Source organism: Pleuronectes platessa, chromosome 4 (genome assembly GCF_947347685.1).
Source record: "Pleuronectes platessa chromosome 4, fPlePla1.1, whole genome shotgun sequence".
NCBI classification, from domain to species: domain Eukaryota; kingdom Metazoa; phylum Chordata; class Actinopteri; order Pleuronectiformes; family Pleuronectidae; genus Pleuronectes; species Pleuronectes platessa.
This window is the reverse complement of record NC_070629.1, coordinates 13,722,934-13,735,932: the sequence shown is the minus strand read 5'-3', so window position 1 is coordinate 13,735,932 and position 12,999 is coordinate 13,722,934. Positions and strand designations below refer to the sequence as shown.

At 42.8% G+C, this 12,999-nt stretch overlaps 1 protein-coding gene across 2 annotated transcripts in view; it reads left to right on the top strand.

Moving 5' to 3' along the window:
• The window catches only part of LOC128437698 (phosphatidylethanolamine-binding protein 4), a 50,900-nt gene extending 40,157 nt beyond the window's left edge, over positions 1–10,743 (top strand). For both annotated transcript variants that reach the window (XM_053419884.1, XM_053419883.1), the window contains 3 exons: positions 2,110–2,155; positions 2,443–2,559; positions 8,510–10,743. In XM_053419884.1, the coding sequence (XP_053275859.1) occupies positions 2,110–2,155; positions 2,443–2,559; positions 8,510–8,601 (255 nt within the window). In that variant the 3' untranslated portion in view covers positions 8,602–10,743. The remainder of the gene's footprint in view (positions 1–2,109; positions 2,156–2,442; positions 2,560–8,509) is intronic.
• The last annotated feature ends 2,256 nt before the right edge of the window (positions 10,744–12,999 follow it).

Below are 12,999 nucleotides of genomic sequence, written 5' to 3'. Positions count from 1 at the left end.
TTTGTTTATCGGCTCATCGGTGTGAGCCTTATAAATGTATTACAGCCCTAATTTCATGGATGGTTAACGAGGAAATCGTTCAACTGGGCTGAGAGACATTACATGAAGTTAATCAGGTGAAACTGATGAATTTATCCCAGAAAAAATTATGTTTTACTTTCAGTATCTGCCATGTTGCCTTTTGTTTTTGCTTTTTAAATTAACATGAGTTGCAAGACTTGTTTTTTTGTATTAAATACACATGTGAAAACCATCACGTTCAGCTGAACCTTTCTCTACAAACACAATTAAGTGAGCGAGCGACTGTCAATCATTTAGTAGTCAGAACTTTACCTGCTCTGTGCCCCACCCCCACATCAGTGTCCCTGAGGGAGGACGCCTACCATGTGAGAATGTCCTGTAGATTAGTGTGAGCAGGTCCGTCACTCCCCAGTGAGCATCAGTAACCTCGACACTGTCCTGCCCCGTCACAACGACTGTGACACCAGCTCTGCTCTGCATGCACAGATAAACCACCGCAACTAAAAAGGATTGTGATTTCTTAGATTAATAAACGTGATTCTACTGTATGAGAACTCTGCACATGATTTACTTGTCTTTTATTGTTTGGCTGAATTTTAATATTGCATTCACTTATTGTTGTTTCTACTCTGTGCATTGTAATGAAATTAAAAGGGCACAGGGCGCCGTGGAGAATGAGCGAGAGCCGAGCATTAAGATCTGGTAAAATGTTGCACGCTCAAATGTTGACTACCTGTTGCTATGGCAATGGGTTTGGAGCCTGCATGCTGCAGGACTCTCGCTATTTCTAAATAAAGCTTTTTTTCTCACTCATCAGTGGCTGAAGATACAGTTGAAACTAATCCTCTGAATCATATCAGTCTGAGTAAACACTGCTGCTGTGCTTTCTAATACTTTGATTGTTAAACCTCCCAAACAGCAGTTGCATGATTCCAGATAAGATCCTGAACAATAGAGGCCACGCATGCTCTACTAGTGCTACTTTTTTATAAATCATGAAACTGATATGAATAAATGCAATGTAAATCAATCAGCATTGCATCTCAGTAATTCTGGCATAAAATTAAAGACGCACCATTTGCTTATAAACACATTTTAATTGGCACTATGTACAGCACCAAATTCATCTCCCTCTACAAAATACCATTGTTGCATTTTGTACAGGACAAATACAGTTTAACCCAGTATGTTATTTATTTCTGTCACTATACAAAAGTGAGATCTCTGCTTAAGACTTCAAGGAGATGAGAGAAACACTCCTCGTCCTGCTCGTCCTTTGTCTCTGTATGCTGTCCAGTAACACAGTACCTCTGTCCTCCTGGGGGGGGCGCCTGTGTGTGCAGAAAAGAGCATAGGAGTAAGTGCTGGGACCAGATATTTGATGCCTGCGATGGGGACTTCCATTCTTACCTCAAGTGGGTTTTGGGCTGTTTCACAGACACAGATATTTAGTCATTTTCCTCCCACTCGAGGACGCAGCCGTCTTGTAGTGAGCAGCCGAGTCTGTTAAACAAACACTTGTGTTTGAACAACTTGCTCAGTGAAGTCCTTGACTCTGTGCCTCCTGGGGAAGAAGGAGTTAAATCTAACAAATATACATTTGAAAATACATGAAAAATATCTGCGCTTCTGTTTCTATATTGTAATTGTCTTATGTTTAACGTTAACATTTTTTAATCATTTTGATGGACTTCTGTAGTGGAGCTTGGAGCTTCATGTAATCTTTATATATATATATTTTTTAGAGAAAATAAAAAAAGTATCATATACCTCAAGGTGTATTGAATCTAGTTGCTGAAATCTCTTGCTGTGACAATTTGTGTCTGCTTAGTGAGAATTGAGCCGGTTAGATTGAAAGAAAATTAGCTCCCAGTATAATTGGCTTGAAGAGCAATCTGCCTCTCGATCCTGTCTCTGGTTACAGTGGGTGGGTGTGCTGTAGGAAGAACTGTGACGGCCCACCGTGTTGTCTCTTTACCAAACTCCTGGGTCTTCATGGTCCTTTTTAATCAATTGTGAGGTTTGGCGGAGAAGTGTACTCACTAACTGTCCCAAACACTTTGTCTGACTGACTGTCTGAATTAACAGGGGGATGCTCTCCAGAGTGGACAGACACATGGAACCACCCTCACTGGTGACTATGCTTTTCAATGGACCATTCATTTTATAACCTTACTTAGTTTATTTCACTACAGTAGCAGCTACTGTCTTCAGGTATTGATTAAAGAAGATTATCTCAAAATAATAATCTGGATGTTTGACTTTGTTCTGAGTCATACATTTGTAGAAACCTTTTTACAATGGAAATGATTTAAGCATCACAGAATTAACCCATGATTTTATATTTGTGTTAATCATATCTAATGCTTGGTAGTGTCAGTCACCAGTCGCAGCTCTCCTGATTTTGTTTTTTCTTTGCAGACTATCATCCGCCGACTCCGCCTCAGAAGTCTGGTTTTCATCGCTACCAGCTCATGTTGTTTGAGCAGCCTCCAGAAGCATCCGTGTCTCTCAGCCCACCGGAAAACTCGTCCCGCGGTAACCACACAACTCCTCCAGTTCAGACCACTTTTGTCATATACCTGCACTGATCAACACAACAGCAGCCAGTAGTTAGGTGTTGAATCAGCATAGAGGTATTGAAACTGTCGACCTGAAACGGTCCTCTCAAATTAACCACGTTATTGGCTTTTGTGGTTTTAGGTTTTGTGTTTTAGGAACCTTCAGAGATTCTGCTGCAGGTGTTTTTTTTAAGCATTAGATAGATGATTATTTCACTTCCTCACATATACAAAGTTTTGACATTTTAAAACATTAGACTGGTGTCGTTATTGCCTCATTTGTTAGAGTGCACTTATTTCGAATAATTTGACCATGTTATATAAAAAAATTATAATTGCTGATCAGAGGAAGATCCGATTATTTGTGATTTTAAATATTATCATATAATGTCCCATGACACTGCAGCCAGACGCAATCTAACCATGTTTGAGTCCATGTGGTTCGAGGCTGTATTTGTCCAGACAGATGTCATTATGCCCAATTCCCAAACAATTACCAGCATTTCATCTGAGCATAGTGGGGCTGCTTTAGGAAGATCATTTTCTCAAAGTGCTTGAACTTGACAAGGGAAATGTTAATGAGGTTAGTGAGTAAGTGCCTGTAGGGTCAAGACGAGTATCTCCCACGCATACCTGCACGAGTGTGCCTAACCACATGTTGTTAAACTCTGTCTTAAAATCGTATCCACCGTGATGATAGACGTGCAGTCACTTATATTATTACCCGATCGGTTTCTTAGTTTGCCTCTCTGTTATTTTGTCTTGCAGAAAGCAGGTATTATTTTGTTTATACTTCAAGATTTCTGACTTTTCCTCCCCCCCTGAAGAGAGGTATCGAGAAGGTGGGCACAGTGCAGCACCTCGCAGGAGGCGTGCCCGTCTGTCTGTTCTTGTCGGGCCACAACCTGTGATTTGAGCGGAGACCGTGGCGTTTTGAGACTTCATGAGCTGCGGCCGCGAACGTGTGGAGCTGCCAGTCTCCGCTGTTTGAAGTTTTTGACAGCTATGTCAGCAAACAATCCAGACACATTAGGCTCAAGTCTGTTTGATGTTGAAACGTCTGGGAAAAAAAGGACATTTCCTTATCTGAACTCCTATTTGGGGAAGACGAGATGAAGACTTATCACATTGTTTGGGTATTCACTGTGTCAGAACTGGTTAAGGTGAAGAAATAACAGCATGAATAACAAACTGCTATTTTGAATATTTGAATATAGTTTTTGCACCAAATAAAATGGTGCATACTAATTCCCTGCTGCAGCCCAAATACAAACATCTCCTCCACATTATGAAGCAGTTGATCTGAGTGGATCCACCCATCCTTAATCTGCTGGGTGACAGTCACTACGGCTGTAGCGCTTCCTCTCTCCTGCAAACTGTTCTCTTTATTCAAGGGAAATGAAATTAATGAAATTCCCTCTGTGAAAATCAGCTGCTTCATTCGATTGGTCAATTCAGGAGAGAATAACCGGCCTTGTGATGGAAACGCTGGGTGACATATTAAGGATGAAAGCCTATGAAAGCCTAGTTGTGGTTTGGAACATTTGATTTTACAGTGATCACATGGCTTTGGCTGAGATCTCGGGTGTACCTGTTGTATCATCGTCGGCTTCAACTGGGCTGCGAGCGTGTTATTCCTGCACAGGCAGAAGAGGAACAGGGGGAATCCCATGTCTCCCCACCTCCTCCGTTAAGTATGTTCACTTATTAGCGTCTGTCCTCCCTCCATGTGGTATGACACAGAGAGCATTTCTCATAGCCCATGACATTAATTGATGTGATTTGCGAAGGGAGAGCATTTAGTCGTGGGTGGGAGACTCCTAATGATCGTTTTCCACTTCCAGTAGTGCAGCCATTGACTCAATTTCAGCGCCGATTTGTCGTCTTTTTTCTTTTCATCTCTGGCCGCCACCTCAGCGATGAACAATGAGAGGTGGGTCGGGGCTGCGGTGTCTCCGGTGTTAAGGTTATGAATGTGGGTCAGTGAACTGATGGGGACAGCTGGTTTGTTTCACAGTGAACTACAGGGGGGCTGCGCTCTTGGCGTCGGGCACAGGGGCGTGATCGTAGGGAATCCCCCATTGCTCTGGCTCAGGAAGGGTGTCCCTGAATGGAGGCTGTGCCTGTGCCAGGGTGGGGGGCAAGCGTGGGCACACAGGCCCTCGTGATACTTGTCAGCCACTTGGCAAGCCCTCAGTATGTCCTGCTACTGTTGAGTGCCGCCGAGTCAGTTTGTCAAGGGAAACAGTGTTACAATGCCGGGGAGGGACACACTAAGGCCTTGAGAGAGGCCATCGAGTGTTGTTGCAGCCTACACAGTCGTTTGCACATACGCCGCTCACTATCCAGCCCTCTGTCCCCTGACTTGGACCTCGACAGATACAGGCTGAGCCCAAACCAAAATGTGATGAAAACAAGAAAAACTCCATCAAAACATATTGGCTAAAAATTTGAGAGTTGAAAATGAAAAAAGGATCCAAATCGTCATTCTTGCTCATTTTTGCTCCTGATAAATTACGGGGGAGAGAGGATGTGTGTGAGGATCACATTTTTGTGAGTGAATGGATCACAGCGGAGTTAGCTTCTGGATGGTGCACGTTGCTCATCTTGCCTCCTCGAGCCCCTACTGCCAGCTCAGCACACTCCACAGTAATTGAAGTCATTTGCAATGTTGCAGTGTGGTAATGGGCAGATCCATGTCTACCACCCACCCACAGCCTCTACCATTAATCAGAGCTGCGTGGAGTCAAGAGAGCCAGGATTTGGTTGCTACAGCAGGCCTGAGTTTCAGCCAGGAGTCGGCTGCCTTTAAGGAACACTTTGACGCTTTTAAAAATTTTAGCTGGCTCTGTTTTTTCCTCGCTCTCTTCAACAGACACTTGTCAGGAGAGTAAAAGTTCTGGGATTTATATTTAACCTCACAGACTTGGGGTCATAGTGTTTATTTATTTATTTTTATCAGCCCTCAAAGTCAAAACAACAGTCAATGTATTGGTTAGAAAATAATCAATTAATCATTTACATTAACTTTTAATAGCAAAGATAAAATATTTCTTCTCTGTTGTGAAGAAATGCTGCATTTCTTTGTCTTTCCGTTTTGAAGAAGAAAAAGGAATAATTATGATGGATAAAAAAATCACTGAAACAGTAATTGATTAATCAATTAGGAGAATATTTGGTTGACAGAAAACGAACCTGCAACAATTCTGACAACAGGTTAATTGATCAGGTGATTTCTCGAGTATAATGCCAAATCTCTGTTTTCCCAAAAAGTTTCACAGACAAACATTTGACTAATTAATCAATTAATAAAGAATAGTCACAGTAATTAATTAAAATCGTAATAGTCTGCTACAAACAGACCTTATTTAATGTGCACCCTGTAATTGAACAAGTATTCCAGTCGAAGTGAAGGTCAATCATGAAAACATTTACTCTGAAATGACAGATGAAGACTAAGAACTAAATATTATTCAACACATCTCTTTAACAGCAGGGCGACAGCATTTGTTAACTACGCAGGCTGCTTAACTGACAGCAGGCTATGAGCTGTGACATCGGCAGCCAAACGACTCGGGTCCCTCCACAGCACAGCATCTGAGGCATCTCTGAGGCTCTGTTCTGTGGCTGACCCCTGACGCCCGCTAACAGTTTTCCCCTCTCATGAAATTAGACGCTGCATAAGCTTTAATACGAATCTGACGCAAAGAGACTCAGCGAGGCTCCTAACCGGATACGGCTCCTGCTACTCTGCAGCAAAGTGAACAGGATGACTTGGTTTTGAGCGTTTCTGAGACACTATAAAAGGTTTAACAGGGACACCGCCCACACCGCTAAATGCAGCAGCAGCTCTGTTTCACCTCACAGCAGTCCTGATCTTCTTGCCATACCCAGATAGAGAAGCAAGGTGGAAACAAAAGGGGAGGCAGGAAGACTTTAACATCGCCCTCAGGTCCCACACTATCTGTCCTTTCCATGAGCAGGCAGATGGGAGAGGCGGAAACGCGTCGCTGCACTACAAACACACACCAGCCTATTTTAAGGTCACTTGTAAGTCTAGGCATTTTCGGGGTCCCAGTCAGGGTGATAGCACCAGATATTGGGAATTTGCCTCTTTTTGGATGGTTCCCAACGGTTGCACGGCTTTAGTCAGGATTATGTTCGTAAAGTCTCACAAGCATCGCCTGGTGTTGACTCTTCACATGATCGTTATTGTAAAATAAAATGATCCTCAGTGTGATTTATTTTTTTACACTATAATATGGGAGGTTTTCTGCATGAACAGCGGAAAAGCAAGTCTGAGGATTTAAACATGAAATGTCATAAGTGTAAAATCTGCCACAAGACTCTATATGAACTATATTCCAGTTTAAAGTTTACTGTCCACCAGCTGCCTCACCCCTCAGCTTCCTATAAAACGCTGGCTCTGAGGGGTGACCTTTTTCTGGACATGCAGTGAGTTCTGGGATTCTGCAGAGGCGGTGCATTATGTTCCTCTAAAGCACAGGCCAGAGGGGCCACGGGGCCATGCCCTATCCTGCAGACAGGTCACTTGACTTCATTGCCCTCAGTCGATTATTGGAGCCCTCTCTGCGAGCAATCCTCATTCACAGAGAGGACTCGGCGAGGCCCAGGTACTCATCTGCTCATCTCCCAGTTATTATTCATCCTCTTCCCCAGCTGAGCTCCAAACCATGACCTGACCTCGTGGCAGACCCAGACACACAGAGGTGTCAAGTCTCTCATAAGCCAAACATGTAGGGAGACTCTCAAGGAGCCCAAAAATAGTTGAGTAATAATTTTGGCTGTGCTTATAACTTTCCCAATTTGAACATTTACAAATAAGTACTCCACTCTCAGGTTTGATAGTATTTGGAAGCAATAATATATTCTATAAAAAGCCTGAAATATCGCAGCCTTGAATGAGTCATTTTGACTGAAAACGCTAAATTAAACCTTCTGATTTGCCTCAGCACTGATAGTAGGTGAGTGCACTTGATGGTAAAGTGCATTTCTTCCCCCAGAACTCCTCCGATATGCAGGAGGATTTAAAGTGTGGCTCCATGATGGTGAAAACAGAGACGGTGTATAGGCCTGTGAAGCAGCTGCAGCAAGAGGTCGGCAGCAGTAATGTTTCTATCCAGGAGCAGACTCGACCCCGTGTCTGTGAGACCGCTCTCTCTCTACAGATGTGGACCATTTCAATTGTTGGCTTTCCTTTCAAAAGATTAACTTTCCTACGCTATTCTTGAGCAGCTGTTAATGTAATCACTTCACATGCGGAAATACCAGAACGTCAGTGATTCCCTGGATTACGGAGCAAGGCATTGTCTTATGAACACATGAAACATGTGAGGCTGCGCACAGACGGAGACTAGTTCCTTATAATCTGTTGAAGATTGCGAGCTTAAAGCACGCATGATTTTGTTGCCTTGGAATGATAATTGTGAATTTGTCTTTTTTTTGTAAAGGGAGGGGAAACTGCAGGGAATCATGGGTTGTCAAAATCTAAGAAGTGATATTGTCATACCAGCCGGATGGCCGTCTGGTGTTTGTTTAAAAGGGGAGGAAAGAAAAAAAAACAGTCCAGGCGATTGAATCATATCTTCTTGCCAATACGTCCTTGTGTTCCCACCTCCATCATTACAGCAACATGTTTTATTTTCAGCAGTGCTGTTCTCAGTGACTCACATCCCAGAGCCATGTGCTGCTCAGTTAGGCCTCAGATCCCTGAAACATGGGCCGAGCGGTCATGAGAAATGCCCTCGAAGGCTGCGCGTAGACTTTGCTGAATGTATGTAGAATATCGTCCGGATGCAAACATGTTTACTAGTGCTTCAAAATCTGCAAAGCAATCTCATACTGAAATCTAAATAAGATGTCTCCTCTGTAAATATACTAATATCTGTGTCATCCTGCTCCCACAGGTAAATGGGATCTCCAGGCCTTCGTCACAAGGTTTAATCTGGGAGAGCCTGTGGCCGCTCTGCAGTTTCTCACCCAAAACTGCAAAGACTGACACCTGGAAGAGGAATCTGCCAGAACAATGATATAAGATAATGCTACCCCACTTTCCCTGAATTAAACAGCATTAGTTCTTCAAGCTTGCAACAGGTCAGCCCTCTCTGCCCCTTATCTTATCGCTGCGTTAGTAGGAGATTTCCTCTTTGTGCTGCTGTGTTTTGATGTTGCCCCTGTATCTCTCCTCCCGTGGTCCTGAGCGAGGGGTTGGGGAAATAGATTTTGACCTCATTGAGGGGATTTCTTATTAGTTTCCAAACGCCGTCAACGAGAGGAGGAACACGGCCTGATATCACAATTCATTGTGGAAAGAGTTGATTCTAATTCAGGGGCGGAAACACGTCAGGGCCAAAAAAAGGAAGTGGGAGGTGAAACCGAGACCGCAACTGAGCCGGATGCTGCAGTGGAACTTGAACCAAAATACTCAGCAGAGTGACAGGGCAGGGGGGAGGGGCTGCAGGGCCTGTGGTGTCTCTGGTGGAGGGAACTTACTGTTTGTGTAATTGTTTATCATATTTCCATTGACCACTCTCACCCCAATCGGAAACAATCAGCTACTATCGGGACCTCGATTGACTCAAGTAAAAATAGGAGACTGCTCTGTCTCAACACTGCTTTGTCCTTGAATGTAACTTTGGGATGATGAACCCGTGTTGAACTTTGGACGGTTGCATAAGAGATCCCACCTGGTACGTCTGCAGAGGATAGTGTGAAAACTTCAACTTTTCAACCCGCTCACAAGGAGATACTTTTCAGACTTCACGGGTCTTTGTGGAGGGTGGGTCAGAGTACCCCCCAGGAGGCTTATTGGTTTCTAACCAGCAACTCTCCTCTGGGAGGGGTTTGTATCAATACCCCAGATGTCTGAAAAAGGCTGGATTTACATGAGGGACTTTGATGTTCTGATGATCAATCTTTAGTTGGTGGTTTCATTGACCCTAATTTGGTGTCTCATCAGTGGGCCAGGCAGGAGTAGGTAATGGAGGTTTTTGTTCCTTTGGTGGTTAAGCCAGCCTTGGTAAACCCCTATGTGCCCTCTCCATGAACTCCAGGAGATCATTGATCAAATTGTCCTGCATCTGCTTTGTTTGCCTCCCCGACTTAACAGTCTAAGCAGCCGGCGTTCACAAAACACAACAACCAAAACAATGCACACACGCACACAGTTAGTCGGAGAGTCCACCGCCTCTGAACAGAAGTGTGTGTCGGTTGTAATATCGCTCTTGACCTTGATTTGCCCATCTTATTTGACTTATGAAATCACATTTTTGACAATTGGCATAGTGGAGGATAATTCCACACTCATTGTGAAGCATGCCAATAGGGAGAGCATTCTTCCAAAAACCACCTACTTGAATCCATCAGTACACCATTAAAAGCCAAGATATGTTCTTCCAAATACAATGTGCATTTTTTTCCTCTCTTTCATATCTCGGAGATATCCTGCCAAACAGCTGGATTTTGCCACTCAGCTTCCTTGAATGTGTTTATTTTTACGCCAAATGTCAGGAGAGTTGAAATATTATGATTAAGAAAAAACTGACAGCTGAAGTTGAACGGTGAACAATATATTGCCGTCTCTGGAAAAAAAATTACCTCTCACATCCCTTGGTGATATGGCAAAGGCATTTAATATTTTCTTAATTTATTCAAACTTACATTAATTAAAAGCAATTTGTATAATAAATTCAATTGCCTAACCGGCACTAAGTGATCTAATATGCATGGTGTCTTGAGTCTGTCTGCGTTTTCTTTCTCTCAGCTGAAGAAGTGATGCAGATTTATTTCACCAGAGCATCTCCGGTGTTTATCGCTCGCTGTGAGCAGTGGCAACGTGACGTCTGTTCAATGCATGTCCACAGTTTGGTCTGCTGACCACTTTGCCTATTTTAACTCCCTGTGTGTTTGACCTCAGACAGATGTATTGTGAATGGTATTGTTCTGCAAATCTGACGGCATTGTGAAGTTCCATCCATCTGGAGATTTAAGTCATGCAAGAAATACATTATTGTAAACGCAGGATTTAAAAATTCCCCTTGTGACCTTCTTCCTGATGTATCCGAAATGTCCTTGTGTCTTAAATGCACGTTATCAATCCTGTTAACTGTGAAAAAAAAAACTATGTATGTATACAGACAAATAGCAGAGAAGCTCAATGATGTCACTGTTATCTATTGTAAACTACAGATGTAAACAGGCTGTACTTTAAATGTTGTGGTGGTGAAAATGAAGAAAAAAAACCTTCAGTTATGATCCTCAGACAATGTAGTGTAAATGTTTTTCTACTAGTGCAGTGTGTTGTAATATGAAAAGCTTATATTCATCTTACTGTAACCTCATTTCAACCACGGGAAAAGGTTTCAATTTGATGCAGGTCAGCTTCAATTAAAGCTGAAAAATGAATACATCTGAGGCCTTGATCTGACAGCAGTAATTCAGCTATGGGAATAATAAGATCATTTTAAATTAGGCACACATTAGGACATCATTATTAGTTGATGGGTCGACCGTATCAGAATACATTTCTCTTGCTTTGAAGCCAGTATTGCAAGATACACAGTGATAACAATAGAGGTATTTGCTTTTAAAAGTGGTGTTGAGTAATGGATGTTAAGTTACTAAGTTAGTTTGTATAACTGTGTAACTAAACAAAATCAAGGAACAAGAGTTCAAGTCTTCCCCATGAAGCTTGGAAAAACAACTAAACTAATTTGACTACACTGTAAACTCCCTGTGCCTGGGCAGTTTTCCACTGTGCTTTACAATGAGCCTGTGCCTCCATGGAATCCCCATATATGCAAAGGAGCCAGGACTCAGAGAGCTCTAACACTGCTGCCCTGCCCCACGTGACCCAGCTGACAGTCGAGGAAACAAGCCCTGTGACAGGCAGGTGTTCCAGGTGGGCCGGCCAACTTTCCAACCGCAGAGCCACATGAACGCTTCCCCTGAGGAGACACAATATTGGTACAGTCAGAACTCAGGCTGACCTGAGGGGATTCTCTCAGACTGTCCCCGCAACCTCATCCATGGATCCACCTGTGCGACTTCACAGGGACGGAAAAAACACCAGGAGCAAGAGACAGTATTCACATTCTTATTTAATAACCATAGTTGACACTTTTATTAGCTTCTATAATATCGTTCAAGCCGTAATTTAACAGGTCATAGATCGTCGCCTTGTTCTGGATTACATTCATTATGAGGCTTTTCCTCTTACCGCTGGCAGTTGTGGTTCAGTGGGTCGTCCACTAACCAGAGGTTTGATCCCCAGCCACTCCACTCCGCTGTGTCGAAGTGTTCTTAGGCAAGATACTGAACCCCAAATTTTGCCGACAGTGTGTGAGTGACATGTAATAGAGAAAGTGCTGCACATAGATACACATATAGATATGAACATGTGTCATTCAACACTAGGAAAGTATACATACAGCCCATTTAGCATTTATTTAGTCCAAACCATGTATACAGTACGTTCCCCTATTTGCCTAGATATGCAGTGGTATAATTGTAATATTTATTTGTGTCTGAAGCAGTTTTATGATGGAAATACTGTATAACTTTTAATTTGATTTACTATTATGCTGTATCCCATGAGTATCCTTTTGTCTTTCAAAATAATTTTATATTAGAAATAGATATAAAGCACAACATATGTAAAACTGGATTTCACACAGATTTTGCAGTCATTGTGTCACAGGCCAAATCTGTGTTTAAATACGCTGTGATAAAGGCTGAACACATGCACGCAACTTTAAACTTCAACTCTGAACAGCTCAATCTCAAGTCAAAGGGCAAATTGAACTTGTGCTGCCTCTTTGACCTGCAAAAAGTGATGCACAGAACAAGTCAAGGGAGTGACTCAGAGTGAGGGAGAGGATTAAGTCAACACATAAAAGCTATCTTTGGTCCGACAAAAGTGTTGTTGTTGAACTTTGAATCGAGTGCATCAGGAACATCCATTTTTTTTTTCTTAGAGACACGATGGAGGGGGGGGGGGGGGACACCATAAGAGGACAGTGCTCTGCCTGCTGCTGGTCCGACTGACTCAGACGTGCACATGGAGGACTCGCCTGTGGTAACAAGACACACAAGAAGATCACTGGCTGCTCTGTTTGTGTAAGCCCCCCTAAACACAGAGCATGATTCAGACTAATTCTCCCACACACTCTGTTTACACTTCTGATTCATTGAGGTACTATTAATTTCTCAGGTTCGTTTCATTCAGCATTTTCTGATGATGCTTTGCGAAAGCTTGTGATTTTATAATGTCACAGCGACAGTAGGAAACACAAACATTTCTCATCAAAACTAAGCAAAAACTTACAGAAAGTAGTGATGTGAAACATACCAGTGACCCCAGATGACTCTTGTTTATTGTGTGACAAACCAAAAATAA